Consider the following 17348-nt stretch of genomic DNA (forward strand, 5'->3'; position numbering starts at 1 on the left):
CTGTATGGAACAGCCAACTTTTCTGCCTTAAGTTTGTACTACTGGCCTGGCAGGTTCCAGTCATTGCTTACGTGTTTTTGTGCTTGGGTTTTTGGTTTTGTTTTGTTTTTTTCTCTGTTGCTGTTACAACCTTTCATCTGCATGTAGGCATTTGGAGATTTTCGTATCTCTGGCAATAGCATGTATTGCACTTCAGATTCCCTATCTGTACAGGCAGCAAGACGGATCTTGAAGGCAGCCTAAAGGCATTTTTCAGAAGGCAAACTTTTTAAGGCAGAGTAATTAGGGGAGAAATGTCTGAATAGCTCTTTTCTGCATTCTCATGTGAATTTCTTTCTTAAATGTGGAGACAACATTGAACTTCCATAGAAGTAGTCTACGTGAGTGATTTGAGCAAATTTTACAAAGACAGATGTAACCCCAGATTAAGTAGCAGTAATAAAGTTGGCTGAGGCACTTGTATAAGAGGATTCTGAGGTATGAAAACATGAACAAAGATTGAGCTCTTCTTCAGGTGGGAATTTCTAGTGTCAAGGATATCTGACCTAAATTTGGTGACTTTATACCTTGCTGTATCAAAAGTGTTTTCCTGATTTTACTTTTTTTTTTGACTATGGATAAAAGTCAGCTTTAGTTCTCAGAGCTCCTTTGTTAGCTTTGTGTCCTCCTTTGCCCTTGACTTTCCAATTTTTTTCCTGCCCCACTATCTTTGTAGCAAGAGTGCAAGCACCAGTTTGGCAGAGTTAATGCAGAAGAATGTGCCAATCTCTCAGATCTGCAGTCTTGATGCTTTAACTTTACACTCTTCCAAGGAAAAAAGTTTTTCCAAGAATTGGGGAATTATGAGTGTTTACTCAATGTTGATATTTATGATGCTTGCATAAGCACGTTTATGGATGTTGTACTGTAGACTTTAAGAGTTTCTGTAAACTATGCTCTGTAAACTGTAAGAGCTGTAGTTTGTACTGTAATTGTTTAAAATTTCTCAGTTAACTGGGGCTGACGTGTTCTTGATGAGCCCCCTGGGAAACTTGGATACTGCAGATTATTTGGCACTGACCTTTGTGTCCTGGCACTGAATCAGGATGCCCTGGCACAACGTTGGCACGCAATACGTCACCTTGAGATGCAAGCTTCCGGAGATGTAAAAGAATGTTTTATTTCTTGTCTTAAATTATTGCTGCACACTCTTAACCAGCTCTCCCTTTCTACCTGAGAAGTGACTGCGCTGATATAAAGCATTTCTTGCCCAGTTTTTACTTATTTCATGGATTGTTCCAAGACTCAGTTATTAATGATTCCATTAAAGCTCTGGCCTCTCTTTGAAGGATATCACTTTTTTATTAAGTGCATATCACCAGGGATTGTTATTCAGTGGTAGTGTGTTAGTGTGATTGTTCAGTAACATTTTTTCCACCCCAGCTCTGTTCAATAGCTTTTATTCATGGTCTGGAAGCATTAATAATCTTCAGTGCAGTGCTGTAGCTAAATTGGCAAATGCACTAACTTGGCATATAAGCAGAGGAGTATCCCGTAATGTATTAAGGTACTTGTATTCCTACCTACAATATTAGTGAGCCTGGTTTTGGACTGTTGTATAAAAAGAAGGGGTTTCGTCTTCAGACAAGAAGATGGAATGTCTACTAAAATCTCTCAACTCTGGAAACCTTGTCTTGAAGGGAAGAATTAAGAACTAAATGCACAGTGTATTCAGTTAACCAGGAAAAAGGCAAAAAGGTCACTTGATAGTAAGTTATATGAAACTGAAAGAGAAAAGGGATTTCTGGGCATAGAAAACAGCAAAAACCATGATAATGTCAGTGCTCCCAAAATGTTTTTAGTCCTGTTTGGTCTAAAACTATGGTGCATCCACAAAAAAAAGAAAACAAAGAATAATGACTTAAGGGTTCATTTACCTTGGTCGACTGTGTTTATTTCCCTCCTCAAAGGTTTTAAAATAAGGATAGCATTTTTTTTTTTTTTTTTAAAAAGAACTGCTCAAGCTCAAACAGAGATGATTGGCCAAATACAGAAATAATTGGTTGAGAATCTCTGGAATGCCAGTTTGGGGGAATATAATAGTTCCTTTAACCTCTAATATCAATGCAAGATATATTTTAACCCCTGTACTATTCTCAGACCTGGCCCCCACTCATAGCAAAATCAAGAAAAGGCTCATAAATTCAGTGGAAGGTAGATTGGACCTAAAACCTTTTAAAAGGTACAAGATGCTGCCTGTTAATGATCCATAGGTATGTGGTTCAATTCTGCAATAAGCATTCAAGAAAATCTTAAAAACAGTTGGAAAAATAAATATAAATTATATTTCTCTCAAATTGTCATGGAATGCACTCCAGCTGTATTTATTATACACATTTTCCCCATGTGCTATGTGCTTGCATTCTTTCGTGATGAACGATGTCGCCGTGTGTTGGAGTTGTCATGCTATCTTTCTTGTTTGAATTGGGAATGTGTAGGAGGTTATCTGAGGACAAAATACTGTAGGACCTCCTGTCACATTTTTGAACTTGCAGCATGGAGCTGAGCAGTGGCTGAAGGCTTGGTTTAGGAGAGAGTTTTGACAGAAGCAAACCACAGTCTGCTAATGCTACCAGTGCACTCGTGCCTTGCTGCCCATTTTGCTGTGTCTACAAGAATTGAGGATCAGATCTGTAACTGTTGTTGCCTGACTTTTCATTTGAAGACTTTGGGCATAAATTTTACTTTTCTGGTAAAGTAAAGTGTGGGCCTGGATCTGGGCCATGCTTAATACTCCCGGACACTACAGCAGCAGTAAATAATACATTACCATGAATCACTGCAGCTTTATTGAAATTAATAAACTTGGCTGTCACCCAAAATGGAGAAACATTTCACGCCAGGGAGGCCTCCAAGTCCATCAGGGACCATACAAGAAAGCAAGTTAATATTGTGATATGCAGCAAATGTAAAGATCCAGTTTCAAAAAAGGAAAGAAATGACACAACACATAATGCCATAAAAGCCATATGCCATCGCACAGGATATTACTTACATGGCATAGATCTTAAGAGTGACATACATTTTGATTGCTATTTTACCCTTATGTTGTGACTACACACTAGAGTTATAGGAAAAATTATAAAGGTAAGCAGAATGTAGCTTAGGTTTAATGAGAAAGTTTCTAAGAAATACAAGAAGTTCATTTGTGGGGAAACCTTTCTGGTTTTGGTTTCTCCTGTGATTGCAGTTTTCTCCTGAACATTTTGAACTTTGAAATTTGTTCTGCATTTTTTCTTCCAATGGAAACAAAAAATGAACTAGCATCCCAAATCTCCTTTTCCTAGATGATCCTCTCCCTTCCTTAGATGCGTGCTGCTACCACTTGGCCAGCATCCCTTTCCAATTTTCTTTGTCCTCTCTCTCTTGCATTCCTGGCTGCACAGTGGCTCACTTGGAGATTGTTTCCTTCCTTGACCCCGGTGAAAGGCAGCGGTTAGGAAACTTTCCTGGGATGTGAATGCAATGGCTTCAGTTCTTTGAGAAAGGTCCAGCTCTCCCACTGTTGGGCAAGTGCTCTAATCACTCAGCTATTATGCAGAAACTGCACTTTTCCCGTTCTCTGTAATGAAATTGGCACCAACATTTCCTTCTCCTCCCATGAGCTCAGTGTTAAGGGTAAATACTCCAAGAAGGCATAATGGATCAACCCCCTGAGGGATGCAGACAGAATTTAAGGGCCTGTCTGCCTAAATCTAGACTGCAACAGAGCAGAAGATGAGGTGCCCAGATTGCTCCCCAGACTGGAGGGAGGCAGTGTTGTGCTCACAACACATTCAGTCGCTGCAGGAACTGCAGGATCAGGATATGCTGAGAGATGGAGACACTGAGGAGTTTAGGTGATATGAATCTGGATCACTCTCAGGTACATAAGCAAAACTGTGGCACCAGAAATCTTTTAAGCCATGTCTGAAACATTAACTACAACGCACAGCAAAGTGTTGTAAAGTACCTGAATAAGCTCTGTGGGAGTAGATGCAAGTGTAGAGGATGTTGACGGGAAGTAGGCTGGGAAGGTGAGTGTGCAGTCAGGGTGACTTTGCTGATGCAGTAGAAGCAACCTTATCAGTGACAGTATGTCCTCAGTCTCTAAGAGGGACAGCCTGCTGTGACCGTGGTCTGTCCAGCTGGTAGGACAAAGCACAGAGACTATTATAACTGGAGAATGGATGTTCAGGAAGCAGAGGAGATGAGCTGATGCTCAAATGATGTTTGAGAATCATAACTTTTCTAATTATTCAGATTATAACTAGCATTTATGGCCATTTCTGAGTGCTCTTACCAAGAAGTTTAAGACACATGCTCATATACATCTGGGATGGTTTAAAACTGAGAAAGAAGACAGAAGACTTCTGGAGATCCTTGGGACAGCACGATTTAGCCACTTGCAGACAGCCTTTTCTATGGAGGAAGAATGCAGTTGTATTAGTGTGGCACTGGTCTCTGCCAGCCTCTTCCTGAGATACTGATCCAAACTCCTTGGCTATTTCCAGGGAGAAAGAAAAAGGGGACGTTTTCTACAAAAACACACTGTTACCTAGATATGATGTAGGATCCAATGTCAACTGGAACGTGAGTCATGTACTCCACATGCATTGCAGCGCTTGGTAAGTGGGCCGTGAAGTGCCGTCGCTGGCTCATGAGTCATCAGCTTCATGTGAGTGGGCAGTCAAATCCCGCATAAGCTGATTTTTCAGAGACATTTCTATGGGTATTTTGAAGTATAGCATATGTCATGGGCAAATTATTTTGGTTTTGTTTGTGCTTGCTGCAGCTTCAGCTTTGGCTAAGGCCCCACATTATTAGGCCTGACATATCCTACAAGTTTTATTTTCAGTCATTCCAGCTTTGACATGCTTGTCTAGAGAAGTTTCATCATCTGATTCTCTGTAAGCAGCTTCCATCTCTCTTTACATTCCAACAGAAATGAGGAAGTGAATGGAAATAGCAAACAAGATAAATAAACTATACTATTTCTTCTGCTATTAGAGCTGCTTTGGCATCAAACTATGGTTCTGGTGAGTCTTAAATTCAAAATATGTATTGTCGCTTTCACTAGTTCTCCTTTTAGTGTCATTTGATGATATAAAATAGCTGTAATCCTCTGTCCTGCTGTTCCAGAACTTCACCTGGCACCTCATACAGCCACAGAAATCGTGCCACTTTCTGAGACAGCTCCTGTCGCAGCCAAACTGAGTTTCACAGGAGTCGTGCCCTACTCATGGCCTTTACACTTAGGGCCACATACAGGTCAGACACTCCCTCCATCTTCATATGGAACTGGAGAAAGATGGTACTTAGTTTTCTTCCCAATTTTCTCTGGATCCTTGGTGTATGGGTCATGATGAACACAAAAAATGGCAACTTTCCGAATTGTAAGAGACAGCCAGCCAGCTCAAGCTGGACTGGATGAGACTTCTCGGCACTGCTCCTTGGACTTGGCATCTCTTGGAAAAACAGCCTTGCTCCGCTGCCAGCTGTCATTGCTGCTGCTATCTCGAGGAGCAGCCCTGTGTGCCACAACGCCTGCTTTAGAGTGGAAACTTCCCTGGAGACTCATGAGGGTGTTGTATTTAAAAGCTGCTAGCAACAAGGGCGATTTTTAAAGCTTTTTCTTAATATAAAAATCAGTATCCGGTGCAACTGCCCCTCCAAAAAGAAAAAAAGACCAAACCCAAACCAAACATGAAGACCACCACAAAAAGCAGACAGGTCGCAAATCAGACCTTGGGACGCGGTGGATGCGGAGGTGCCCACAGCACCCCTCCTCCTGGCAGCGGTAGGGTCGCACCCCGCCGTGCCCGCACACTCAGGTGCTTTGTGCCGGGCAGATCCCGCCGCCCCGCCGTGCCCCCAGGGCCATCCGATGGAGCGGGATCAGCCTCTGGGCAGCACAGTCCGGCCCTTCCCAGCCTTCCAGGACCTCATGTGCAGCCCAACAGTATTTTCTTGGGCAGGGTCTTTGTTGTTCCCCCGAATTGCAGTACACTGGCACGCACGCTGCTCCCCCGCTCCCTCCTGCTTTTCGTATCACGTTTCAGCAGTGGCGGGGGGGGGGGGGGGGGAACCCCACGGACGGGTTTCTCCAGTGGGGAAATGCGTTTTTCAGATGGGGGGATGCGAGGAGCCGGCCACATCTCCAGGCCGGGGGCGCTGGCGACCCACAGCCCCCTTCAGCCCCTTCGGCGGTGGCCCCTGCCGAGCCCCCCCGGCGCCTCCGCCCGGCTCCGCGGCGGGTCCCGGGGGGCAGCGCCGCGCACCAAGCGCGGCCGGCGGGGGGGAGGCGCCCGGGGCCGCAGAGGGCCGGGGCGCCGCGGCCGAGCCGGGGGCGGTCGAAGCGGCGGGGCCGCAGCCGGAGCGCAACGCCCCGGCGGCCGGAAGCCAGGGCGGGGGGTGAGGGGTGGGGAGAGGGGGAGGACCGGCTCGGCCCGGCTGAAAAGGAGGGCTCGCCCGTCGCCCCCCACCCCTCCACCCCCCACCCCCCAGGTCCTGCCCCGCAGGCGTCCGGCACCATGGCTCTGTCCTGGAGGAGCTGGCTGGCCAACGAGGGGGGCAAGCACCTCTTTCTGGTAGGGGGCTGCCCCCCGGGGTGGGCTGGGCTGGACTGGGGGGGGTCCCCTCGGCGGGGCGGGCGGCTCGGGAGCGGGGCGCGGGGGTGCTGCGGGGCGGCCTAGGGGGGGTGGGGGGCAGCTGACGGGGCACCCAGCGGCCCCGGGTCCGGGGCGGTTTGGGCGCTCGCCCTGGCACGGGGCGGGAGGTCCCAGCCGTGCTCGGCGGGGGGTGCCGGGGGGCAGGTACGGCGTTTGGGGGGTGGAGGGGGGGGCTCCGCGCCGGCGGGCGGCTGGCAGGGGTACACGCGGGTGCCGCGGGGGGGACAATGCAGCGCCCGTGTCCTGCGGGGACGCGGCGGCACACGGTGTCCGTGTGTTTGCTCTTTGTTAGATCCCCGTTGGGAAAGTTGCGGGGGGAAACTTTCTTAGAGGTCAAGTTCTTCCCGCTTTGGTCTCTTTGTTGCTAGTTTTTATTCTTTGTGTCTTTAACTGCAATATCTAACTAAAGATTTGCAGCGGCGTTTTGTGTGTGGAGGGTTTTGCCAGCTCTCAGTAATCTTAAGTCACAAAGGTAAAGTTGTGTGAAGTTCAATGAAAGTGAAAATTTCTCGCATAGAGGGCTGTTCTTTTGAATATTTTTTTTGTTAAAAGCTTGAAGTTTGTTTTCCTATGCTATTTACATATGTTTATGAAACTACAGGCATATGAGTTTTATGAATGAAATTAACGCTGAGAAGTCTGGACATGTAACTTTCACTTACAATCTCTTGTTTCTGTTTCATTTTAGTTTTTCTGGCTCTCCCTCAATGTATGGCTCTTCTGGAAAACCTTCCTGCTCTATTATCAAGGGCTGCAGTATTATTATTTGCATCAGATGTTAGGGGTGAGTGACCCGGACATTACTTTTTGCCCTGGAAACTGGGATGCCGGGAGATGGGAAAGGGGCAGAATGCATTTGCTAATCAAGGATGACACAAGCTGCCTGTTAATGCTGCAAAGTGGGGAAAGATCAAGTAGGAGATTACTGGGGTGCTGTTGACAGTTGTTTAGGAGTAGAAAGTGACCAGTGTTGAGAAGAAAAAGAGCCAGTCAAGTGTGGGACAGCTATCTTTCCCCTTCCTCTCCTCCCTCCCGGTGTTCCCAGCTGCAGACAGGCTCATAGGAACGCAAACATGCTCAACAGATGACTGGAGCTCAGCATTTTGTCATCAAAACGTTAGCCAAGCTTCTGGGCTCGTGCTGGCAAATTCTTTCTAATCCAGTTATTGTGATATATATTTGCTGAAGGAATTCTTTTGATAAATCTTAGTTCTTTTCAGTCTTTGTCATCTCATAGATCCTCTGTTTTGTGTAAATCACTGTAATCTGTATAACTTTAGTTTGTTTTCTAATAACAAATTCTTGGAATCTGAATGGTTTAATGAAGATTTGACTGTTTTGATTTAGCAAGGGTCCACCAACAGGAGAACCCAGAAAGATAATTTGGGGAAATGAGATGCTAGTCTGTCTTGTGAAGTTATCCACAACTATGCCATTGCAGTTGTTTGAAACAACTTCTATCTAATAGATTAAGGGTTAGCCACTTTCTGGAAAGTGCTCTAGGGTTCCTCAGAATTTGAGAATCCAAGAAAAAGTGGAGGAATAGCATGATACTTCGTAACACTGTGTCATGCTTGGGAATGGATTTCAATGGAATGTTGACATGGGGTTAAAGTACAGATGATGTGTATCCTAACGTGCTGTAGAGCCTCTGGGTTTTATCTTTGGTAGATCCAGAACGTATTTTTTCATATGGTTGATATCATTGCCATAGCTAGCCAGTTCCATAAGCTTTTGTTAACTTGTTGAAAGTAAGTTGACCTGATATACTTTTCTCTTTTTTTTTTTCTTATGGCAGACTCAGATCTGTTCAAGAAATTAATCTTAGCAAAGATAGTGCAAAAAGGAGTGAAAATACTTAAGTCCTTCGTGATGATGACTTTCTTGACAGAAAAAGCATGAAAACGTGTTTAATTTTACCATAATCTCTAACGGCTTTGCAGCCTGGTGCATCCATGTGAAAACTGTGTTTGTTCCTGGCAGAGCAAGTGGGTTGTTTATAAAGCAAATGTTCTTGGGTCAATGTGTTGGGCCAGATTGTCAGCTGGTATCAATCAGCAAAGTTCCTCTCAATTCACAAGACTCATCTGCCTTGTACCAGCTCATTGTCTGGTCTTTTTTTGGTTTTCTTATACTTCAAAATGAAAGACCCATACAAAGTAATAATAATGTGCTCAGAACCTGTGAGATGATTCAAGTAACAGATTCCTTGTCTTGGTCAGATGAGGACCGGGAGGCCATGTGTTTGAATTTGTCTGACTGCATCTGCAACTGTGGGAAAGAATACCAAAGAAGTTTAGAGACTTTGTAAAATGAGGAGGAGAGTGAAGAGCTAAGTCTAAAAGATACTTTTGGTCAAACTTCTGAAACTAATTTAAAAGATTTGGAAATATTAAAGTCTGTGAAACATTCTCACAATTCACATTCTACAGTTTGTCTAAATATCATCCTTAGACCCTCAAGTTAGCTTTCTCCCTTCTCTTCAGTATCTTTTCATATGTGTATAAATCATGCAGATTATTTTTCAATGGTTAGGAAAACTGAACCCAATTTTAGTCTCTTCAGAAAACAGAGTAAGCATACCCATGCTACAGCTGCTGTTACCTTCCACAGGGTATTTTGCTCCTTTTCTTTTTCTGTGCTGAGTTGTGTAGCTGCTGGCCCAGTGCCCATCTGCATAACCAGTCTCCTCTCTGTTCCATACATGGGTGAGTGGCTTGCAGTGCCTCTGTGTGCCATTTCTTGATGTTTGAAAATTTGATATTTAGATGAAAATTCTTCATTTATAATTCAACAGTTGATTATTTTTTTTGTCTTAACAGAATGAACTTTTTTACAGATACTTTCATGAAAATTGATTCCTTTTTCCAGCCAGTTAACAAAAAATGGCAAAAAAGAATGGCATTTTTGGACTGAAAAAAAATTTCTCTTGTTCTTCAGTGAGGTCTGCTGAGGAGTTTTTTTCTCTCTTTATATGGTACAATAGCCTGAAATCTCCTTAAGAACTTCTGCACTTGCAGCACTGAAAGATTTACCACTAGTAATTTTATTGTTTACCAAGTAACAGGATGGAAAACAAGAAGAGTTGCTGGAGGAAATCAGATTGTGATATGAAAGGAGATCTTGGACTGAATATCCTGAATAAATTTAACTGCTACATTTTCATGCCATGTCTTTTCTTTCTGATGTGAGGAAGGAGAAGGAATGAGGTTAGTCTTTCCTTTAGTGGTCACTGAAGTGTTTCACTTTCCTTCAGCCTCCTACAGAAGGAGGCTCAGTTTTATTCCTTTCTGATTGCATTCCCTGTGACCTTGAACAAGATACTTAGCACAGGATTTTAAAATTATTTAGGTACCTAACTCCCACTCAGTCTTTCAATGACAATCTTTCTGATCCTTAATTCTGTATCTTTAAAAAGGCACTAAGAGCGTGGTGGTGTCCTGGAAGTGCAAAGAGAATGAATAAGTCAAAGGCTCTGATGTGCTAGGAGGAGGTTAATCAACCTATTCTATGCTACAAAATTTAGTACATAAACTTATGTTGTGTCAAATGTCGCTGCTTTGCGCAGTTGCAGTCCCATGGATGACACCATGAACTCTTCACCTTGGAATCAGCATTCCCTGGAGGTTTTCAAAAACCGATTGGGCAAAACCCTGAGCAAACCTAGTCTGAGTTTGGTGTTGAACCTGCTTAGAGCAGGATATTGAAACAGAGACATCCCCAGGTCCCTTCCAACCAGAATAATTCTGTGACTGTATGATTCTTGCAGTGTAAGTTCAACCAGAACCTAGTGTAATCCCCTTCACATTACTTTTGCCTTGATGAACCATCCCTTTGGATACTTAATTGATTGTAACACTGCAGATCATAGTCTTACTGCATGAATGCATTCATTGCCACTGGTTCAAGAATGTGATTCAGATAAAGAATCTCAATTTTTCATAATTTAATAAATGTTAACTTGTGGCCTTACATTGCTTAAAGAAGAGAAGCCTGGGAAGCACTCAACAGGCATGAATTTCTTATAAGAGAGTATGGCTGAGAGGAAAAGAATATTCTTACCTTCGTGTTCATGATAGATACTACAAAATGTATTAGGCATGAATTACAGAAAGGAAGAGTCATAAATTACTTGACATGACTCCAAAATCTTTGTTGTTGGACGTGTTGTGTCTGCTCAGTCGGAGAAATTGTCCATATGATTAATTTCTGTGCAGACGTCAAGATTTCTCTCTTCAGATCAGCTTGTCTGTATATTTTTCCAAGTTTGCTTGTGACTGACCAACAAATTCAGTCCTAAATTCAGTACTGGCCTTATTATAGAATTCAAATCTTGCTTTTAACAGCATTAAATGAAATACCTGTTTCTTGTTGCTTGAGTTCCCTGTGAACAGGAAGAGCATTGGGCTCGTTTTGTCATGGCATAAAAGGTCTCTCTTTTCCTATTCCCTCTCTAATCCCTGCTCAAATAACCCTAATGTAGTCAAATGGATGTTAATGCAAGAGAAGCTTTTGGGTTTCAGACCACAGTGAAGAAAATGCATTCTCAGAAGGATCTGCTTGGGAAAAGACTGAATAACTGAAAATGGAACTGAAAAGGAAAAATGCTGCCTCACTTCCTTATCTATACAGTTGCTGCCTTCTTACTATACTGTTCTGTGCATCACATTTATGCCATCTTTATTCACTGTTTGGAATATGTTCCAGATGTTCCAGTAACTTGTATGCTTCTCCTTGCTAGTTTTTTTGTAATGATAGAGATTTTACTAATTGAGGCCAAATTCTGCTTTCATTGATCTTTATGCAACCACTTCTCCATCACATCTAAACATTGGAGGGAGTTGTGTATCTTCACCCTTTATTTTCCTTAATGCAGTGTGGTTTTGCTATTTAATTGTCTTGTAACCAGGCTATTAGAGTGTTACCTGTAACAAAAATGTCTAATAACAATTTATGTTGCTATAGAAGATGTATATATGCAGGATTCCCTAATGAAGACTGAGGGTGTTAATCCAAGAGACCTTATTTTGATAGTCCCCTTGAATTTGCAGGTAAATCTCTTCTCACATTCTCTTTGCCTCATTCTAGATTTTTTTGTTTGCCCAAACACCCTGTGTCCTTCCTGGACAGCCCGCAGTTCAGCATCATTGCTGGGATTATTCTCAGTTATGAGCCAATGAAGAACTTGGGTCTTGCACCGTGTAGTTCTTGTTTGCTTGTTTGTTGGGGCTTTTTTTCAGCTCAGATGGCAGTAATCCTGTGAAGGACGTCTATATTATTAACTCTTATGGGAGAAGTTCCACCTTTGCAGAACTTCTTGTGAAGCTGTCAATAGTGGAGGTTCAATTAGTAGAGACACATCTCAAATGATTAACTGAAATTTTTACTAATGTATCATGTAGATGTGTTAAAAATAGAATGAGGAGCAATGATAACAACAAGACTAAGATGATCATGGCATGATATTCTGTATAGAACAGAACCGAATTATGGCCAAAATGTCTCTTTGGTAGATTATTCATTATATTATGTATTATTGCAGGGTTCCCATGGTAGTCCAACAATGGCAGGTCTTAAAATAGCTGCATTACACTCCAGAAGACCAGTTTTACAGACCATATTTCCTACTGTGTTGTGATAAGGGGAAATAATTCAACATGAAGGAAGCCCTTAGTCACAGACATTGCATCTCTTCTGTGTGACTGTGACTCAGATACGACAATAAGCAACTTCCTGCTCTGGTCGTGAGTTGCAGCATGTTGTGAATCTCTTGGGGGCACTTGGGTACTGTTTATCCCTTGATCCATGATTGAATTTGTGGAGTTTAGATCATGCTGTATCTTGCAGGATCAACCATGCAAGTTCTTGTTGCTAATTAATATATAAAATATTGTCACACTTTGTGATGTTGCTAGAGAAGAAAGATGGTCTGGAACAATCAAATTTGGAAGCTAACTTGAGATCCCTTCCAGTTTCGTCGTGTGTCATTCTACCTGGCACAAAAACCCCCCGTAACTTGGCAACACCAACAAAAGTATTTTTTTTAAATTTTATTTCCTGAGGTCAGGATTCTAACAGATATTAACTGATTAATAGATTAATAAAGATGAACATTTGGCCTGAAATCTTGTAAGTGAATACACTTTGGAGATTATCATAGAAGTTGGAAGCTAATATTGAATTCCAGATTAAGACAGTTGCTTTCTTCAGACTGAATGACTGATTTAAGCAGCAGCAGAAGTACATCTAACACAGAAGTACTGAGTATAAAATGAGAACATGACCTAAATACGTAGGCAGAAAGAGAAGGAATGCCTGTTTGGTGAGTTATAAGTGAACGGTGAGAATATTGATTCTCAGTGCAGGGAGGATACCCCATACCTCGTGAAAGAGCTAAAAATGTTGTTGCCATTGTCCAGTCCTGATATTTATCCCTTTCTATAATATTATATTCCTTTCTATAATATCCTATCAACTTCTCCTTCATATGTGCAAGCAGAAGACTGAAGTTGAATTACCATAGAGAACTGGGCTGGTATTAAATTCTCTGCATAGAGAATTGATAGTTTTTGTTGTTTTGGGTTTTTTTTAATACTTAATATACTTTGAAATATGATTCAAAAATATTACACCACTTAGTCTTAAAATAATTTTTAAAGGGTTGCAGTACATAAGATTGGGATTTAGAGTTCTGCTTTGAAACCTTCCATATTCAGGAACAAAACCAAGTCAAACTTTTGTAGGAGTTTTCATGTGTTCTGGTAGGTTTCTGCTACCCTTATATTTTCCTTCCTTTCAGCTGCTTTGGTTTTTTTTTTTTTTTTGCTAGATCTCCAGCCAGATTTGTTAGGCCTAGGGGGAATAATTGCTATCCGTACAATTCATATCTGTCCTTCATCTTAGATTATCTGTGCTCTGTTACTCAAAACAAGGAGTACTTTATGAAGAGGAGGAAGTCAGGTCAAAAGGAGGCACACTGTGTAGCACAGTTTGTCCACCCTACGAAGACAAATATTTTTAGCTGCTTCAGTACTGAATTGGGGAGGTGGTCTGTGTCTACAGAGCAGCATGTGGCTTATGAGTCTTCCTACAACCTTTCAAGTTGCCCTGAACCATAGAAGATTGAAAAAAGTTCAAAGACTGGCCTCCAGAGAGAGTATCGAATGTGGTGTCTCTGCTGCACCATGACCTGGTTAGGATTGTTACTTCTAGATAGTGAAGTCTTGAGAAACAGAATCACATCACTTGGAGGTGTGGAAGGGTTTGCAGTATTCTTCCATTATTTTTGCTACAAGATGGGCTTAAAAGGTGGGATAGCACAATATTTGTTGAAGTCTTCCTGTATTCTGCTCTCCAGTATGTTTTGCAACCATGTGTTAAATATTAGATTTCTGTGCACAGCAGTTGCAGGTAACATTAATATCTGTATTTATAACTGATGAACTTTGAGGAATTCTGTGGAACACAGTAAGTTACTTTAGCCTTCAACCTAATACTGAAATCATTTGCCTAACTACAGAGAAGCTCATTTCCCCTACTTTGCGGGCAACAAGACACAGAACATCCAACGAGCACTGAGTCTTTGCGTCTCTGTACTACTTTGCACGTTAGATGAGCACAGCCAGGAGTCCATCCCAACTTCTGTGGGACTGTACACCAGACAGGGATAGCTGGAGAGTATCTCTGGAGCCCTTTTCTGCTGCTTTGGAGGAGGAAAATATGGTGATTGCTTTATACTTGTCTGGAGAAAAAATCTAGCCTAGATTTTAGGATTTGATTTTATAGTGGGTCCAGTTCCCTACTATCCCTGCCACAGATCTCCTCTGTGAATTTGATTAATCCTTTAGTTTTTCTATGCCTCTTTGCCCCTCCATGAAATGGGGTAACAGCATCTATGGTATTGGATAGGCAGAGTACAGAAGGAGGTTGTCAAATGCTTGGATTTGATATCAGCAAAGGTGGATAAAAGAAAGTGTCCAGCAGAGATTTTGGGGGTGTTTTTTTCTCTCTTTTTGATCCTACAAAAATTTCACATGAAATATCACTTTTTTCTTTAAGACAACAATAATCTTAGGAAGAAAAAAGGATTATATTTCTATGACTTCTTAGCTACTTAATAAGGATATATATTCCCTTCTAGAACCAGTGAGTTGCCTTGGAGCAAAAATCATCTTTTATTTCACTATTGTTTAAAATCCAACAATGCACTATGTTAATTTGTTACTATGACACCCAGGCAATGCAAAGGAAGTCAAGAAAGAGACCACTTGGAAACCATTTGGAAAGCATTAGTTTCATGGGGATATTTTTAGCCTTTGGATATATATGTTAAGAGCAAACTTAGTACTCTGTTATTCCTCTGGGTCTTGCATGAATTGTGATTCTAAGCATTGCCAAATGTATTACTTTACCATTGTTTTCAAATTGGTCAAGGGCTTGTTGCAGCAAACATTGCCCAACTTTATTTCTTCAGAATAAAACCTTAAATGAACCATTGGTGAAAATATTTGAATCACACTTTCCTAGAAGTTCACTACATATTTGAAGAAGTCTTTCCTAGTCTTTTTTTTTTTTTTTTTTTTTGTACAGATGTTAATAACATTGAATTAAAATTAATGTAAGGGCATTCTTCCATAGTAATTGCACTATGAATGAATATTTGCTATTTGTTAAATAGTGGCATAGAAAAACACAAAGGAAAGTTAGTAGGGTAGCTTTTTCTACTCATCATAACTGATTCATATTTTTTGTACCAATTAAATTGTTTGGCATTTTACTTATTTCTTACAACAAATTATTTCATTTATTTAATACTATACAGTGTATAATTAACTATTCTAGACTATTCCAAACTAGACTGTTTTGTAAGAAGAATAGTTGTGCATGATAGAGGAAGTCTTGTATAACTGGTATCATGCCCGGTTTATGTTTAGACTCAAAAGACAACATAAATTCTTGAGAAACTAATGATGTACCATATAGGTCATATAATAGAAGTTATTACAATTTTCCAATTGCTTATTAATTGTAATGTAACTTATTTCAGCTTTTGGGTGTTAGTCAAGAGCTACAAAAGCGGTTCAGTTTTCTTCTCTTTTGCGTAACATTAGTTCTACAGAACTGTTGGGTTTTTCAGATCATGCTCACTTAATCACTGAAATACTGTAGCACATCAGCAAGCTCTAATAAAAATGCTTCTATGTGTTTTATGACCATATTTTTAAAGTTATTGCTTTTATGAAGTGTATAGCTCATTTTTAGCTTCCCTTTAGAGGAATAATAATTAATGAAGATAGAGACAATCTTGTATATGCAAACAGAGCATTATAGAGACATTTTACTTGCCATTAAGTCCAATCATTTCAAGGGTCTTGCTGTTTTATCTGATAGTTCAAAAATATTCACAGTGTTTTAAAGTCCCTTTAAGCTACTGTGGGCAAGGACAGAGAAATATTTATTGTTGTTGTTCACATTTATTTTTATCATACTTTGAAGTGGTAAGTGACATCAGCATTCAGTAAAATCTCAGCTCAGGTCCTGAGGTTGTGGCCATTGTAGCTGGTGCTCAGTTGCAGTCACTGCTCTGGACCAGTTGGGAGAGTCCAGAGCAGGGAGTAGAGTATGATTTAAAGTCTAAAGAACATGACTTGTGAGGGAAAAGTAACAAGATTAATCTTTCATTGCTCATGTGAACAGAGAGTGAAGTAATGTGAAATAGAAGCAAGGGAGGTTTTATGTCAGGAAAAAAAGGACTAACTATTGGAAGAAATAGTGGGGGAGGTCTGGAGAGTGGGAAGGAACTAAGCAATGTCGTTCTTTTTGGTCTTATTTTCTATAATTCAGTAGGTTAGAGATGCCTCTGTTGTTAGTGTCCCTCTCAGTGTAACTGTTGTGAGATCTGCTCCTGGGACGTTTGCCAGGGATCCCACATTTACATGGTAGAGAACAAGGTAGAGCACATTTTGTGGGGTAATTGCTCCTACTTGTTATGGGCAACTTTTGAGAGGAGGTGTCCTTATGACTGCTTTGTTCTGTGGAAGTTGGTAATGTCTGGTGAGGAGGTCCCTAGCACTCGACTCTCACTAAATGATGTAAAGTAGCCAGGAAAGAAACAGGATCTAGGTTGAGAGCTTGATGCATCAGGTAGATTGAATGTCTTTACCTTCTGTTTGCCTACTGGTTTTGTGCCCAGATTTACTGCAGAGAAGATGGGGCACATGGGTATTACTAGCTGTGATAGCAGGCAGTTTTGATGTTTTATGGTACTGAGAAGCTGCTGTCATGCTGTCATGCTTGTGATCTTGGTAGATGTGCTGAGGTCCAGCTATTTTGTTTACTCTATTTTTACTAGTTTATATATTCAACCCTTTCTGTGACATGTAGATAAGTCTGTAAAAAAACAACTAATAGTGATTACAAATTTTGAAGTTGCAAGGCTTTTCTAATAATTTTTGTAAAAAAAAAAATTCCAAATAAAATCTGTTTCTCTTCAACTTTATTTCTTCTTTTTGATAAGAAAGATATGAATAAATGTTTCTCTGATGAAATTTTTTTGACTGAGAAATAACAAATTTTTTTTTGCCATAAAATCTCATTTTGAAAAAGTAATAAATCTTTAGTAATTTTTATTAGATAATTTGTAACTGTTCAAATCATTCA

At 41.0% G+C, this 17348-nt stretch overlaps 1 protein-coding gene across 3 annotated transcripts in view; it reads left to right on the forward strand.

The window, feature by feature from the left end:
- Nucleotides 1-6462: 6462 nt before the first annotated feature.
- The window catches only part of NOX4 (NADPH oxidase 4), a 106861-nt gene continuing 95975 nt past the window's right edge, over nt 6463-17348 (forward strand). For 2 of the 3 annotated variants that reach the window (XM_074817013.1, XM_074817014.1), the window contains exons 1-2: nt 6463-6608; nt 7378-7473. In XM_074817013.1, the coding sequence (XP_074673114.1) occupies nt 6552-6608; nt 7378-7473 (153 nt within the window). In that variant the 5' untranslated portion in view covers nt 6463-6551. The remainder of the gene's footprint in view (nt 6609-7377; nt 7474-17348) is intronic. The other variant, XM_074817015.1, reaches the window with a different exon arrangement.

The sequence above is a fragment of the Strix aluco genome, chromosome 2, assembly GCF_031877795.1.
Source record: "Strix aluco isolate bStrAlu1 chromosome 2, bStrAlu1.hap1, whole genome shotgun sequence".
NCBI lineage: Eukaryota > Metazoa > Chordata > Aves > Strigiformes > Strigidae > Strix > Strix aluco.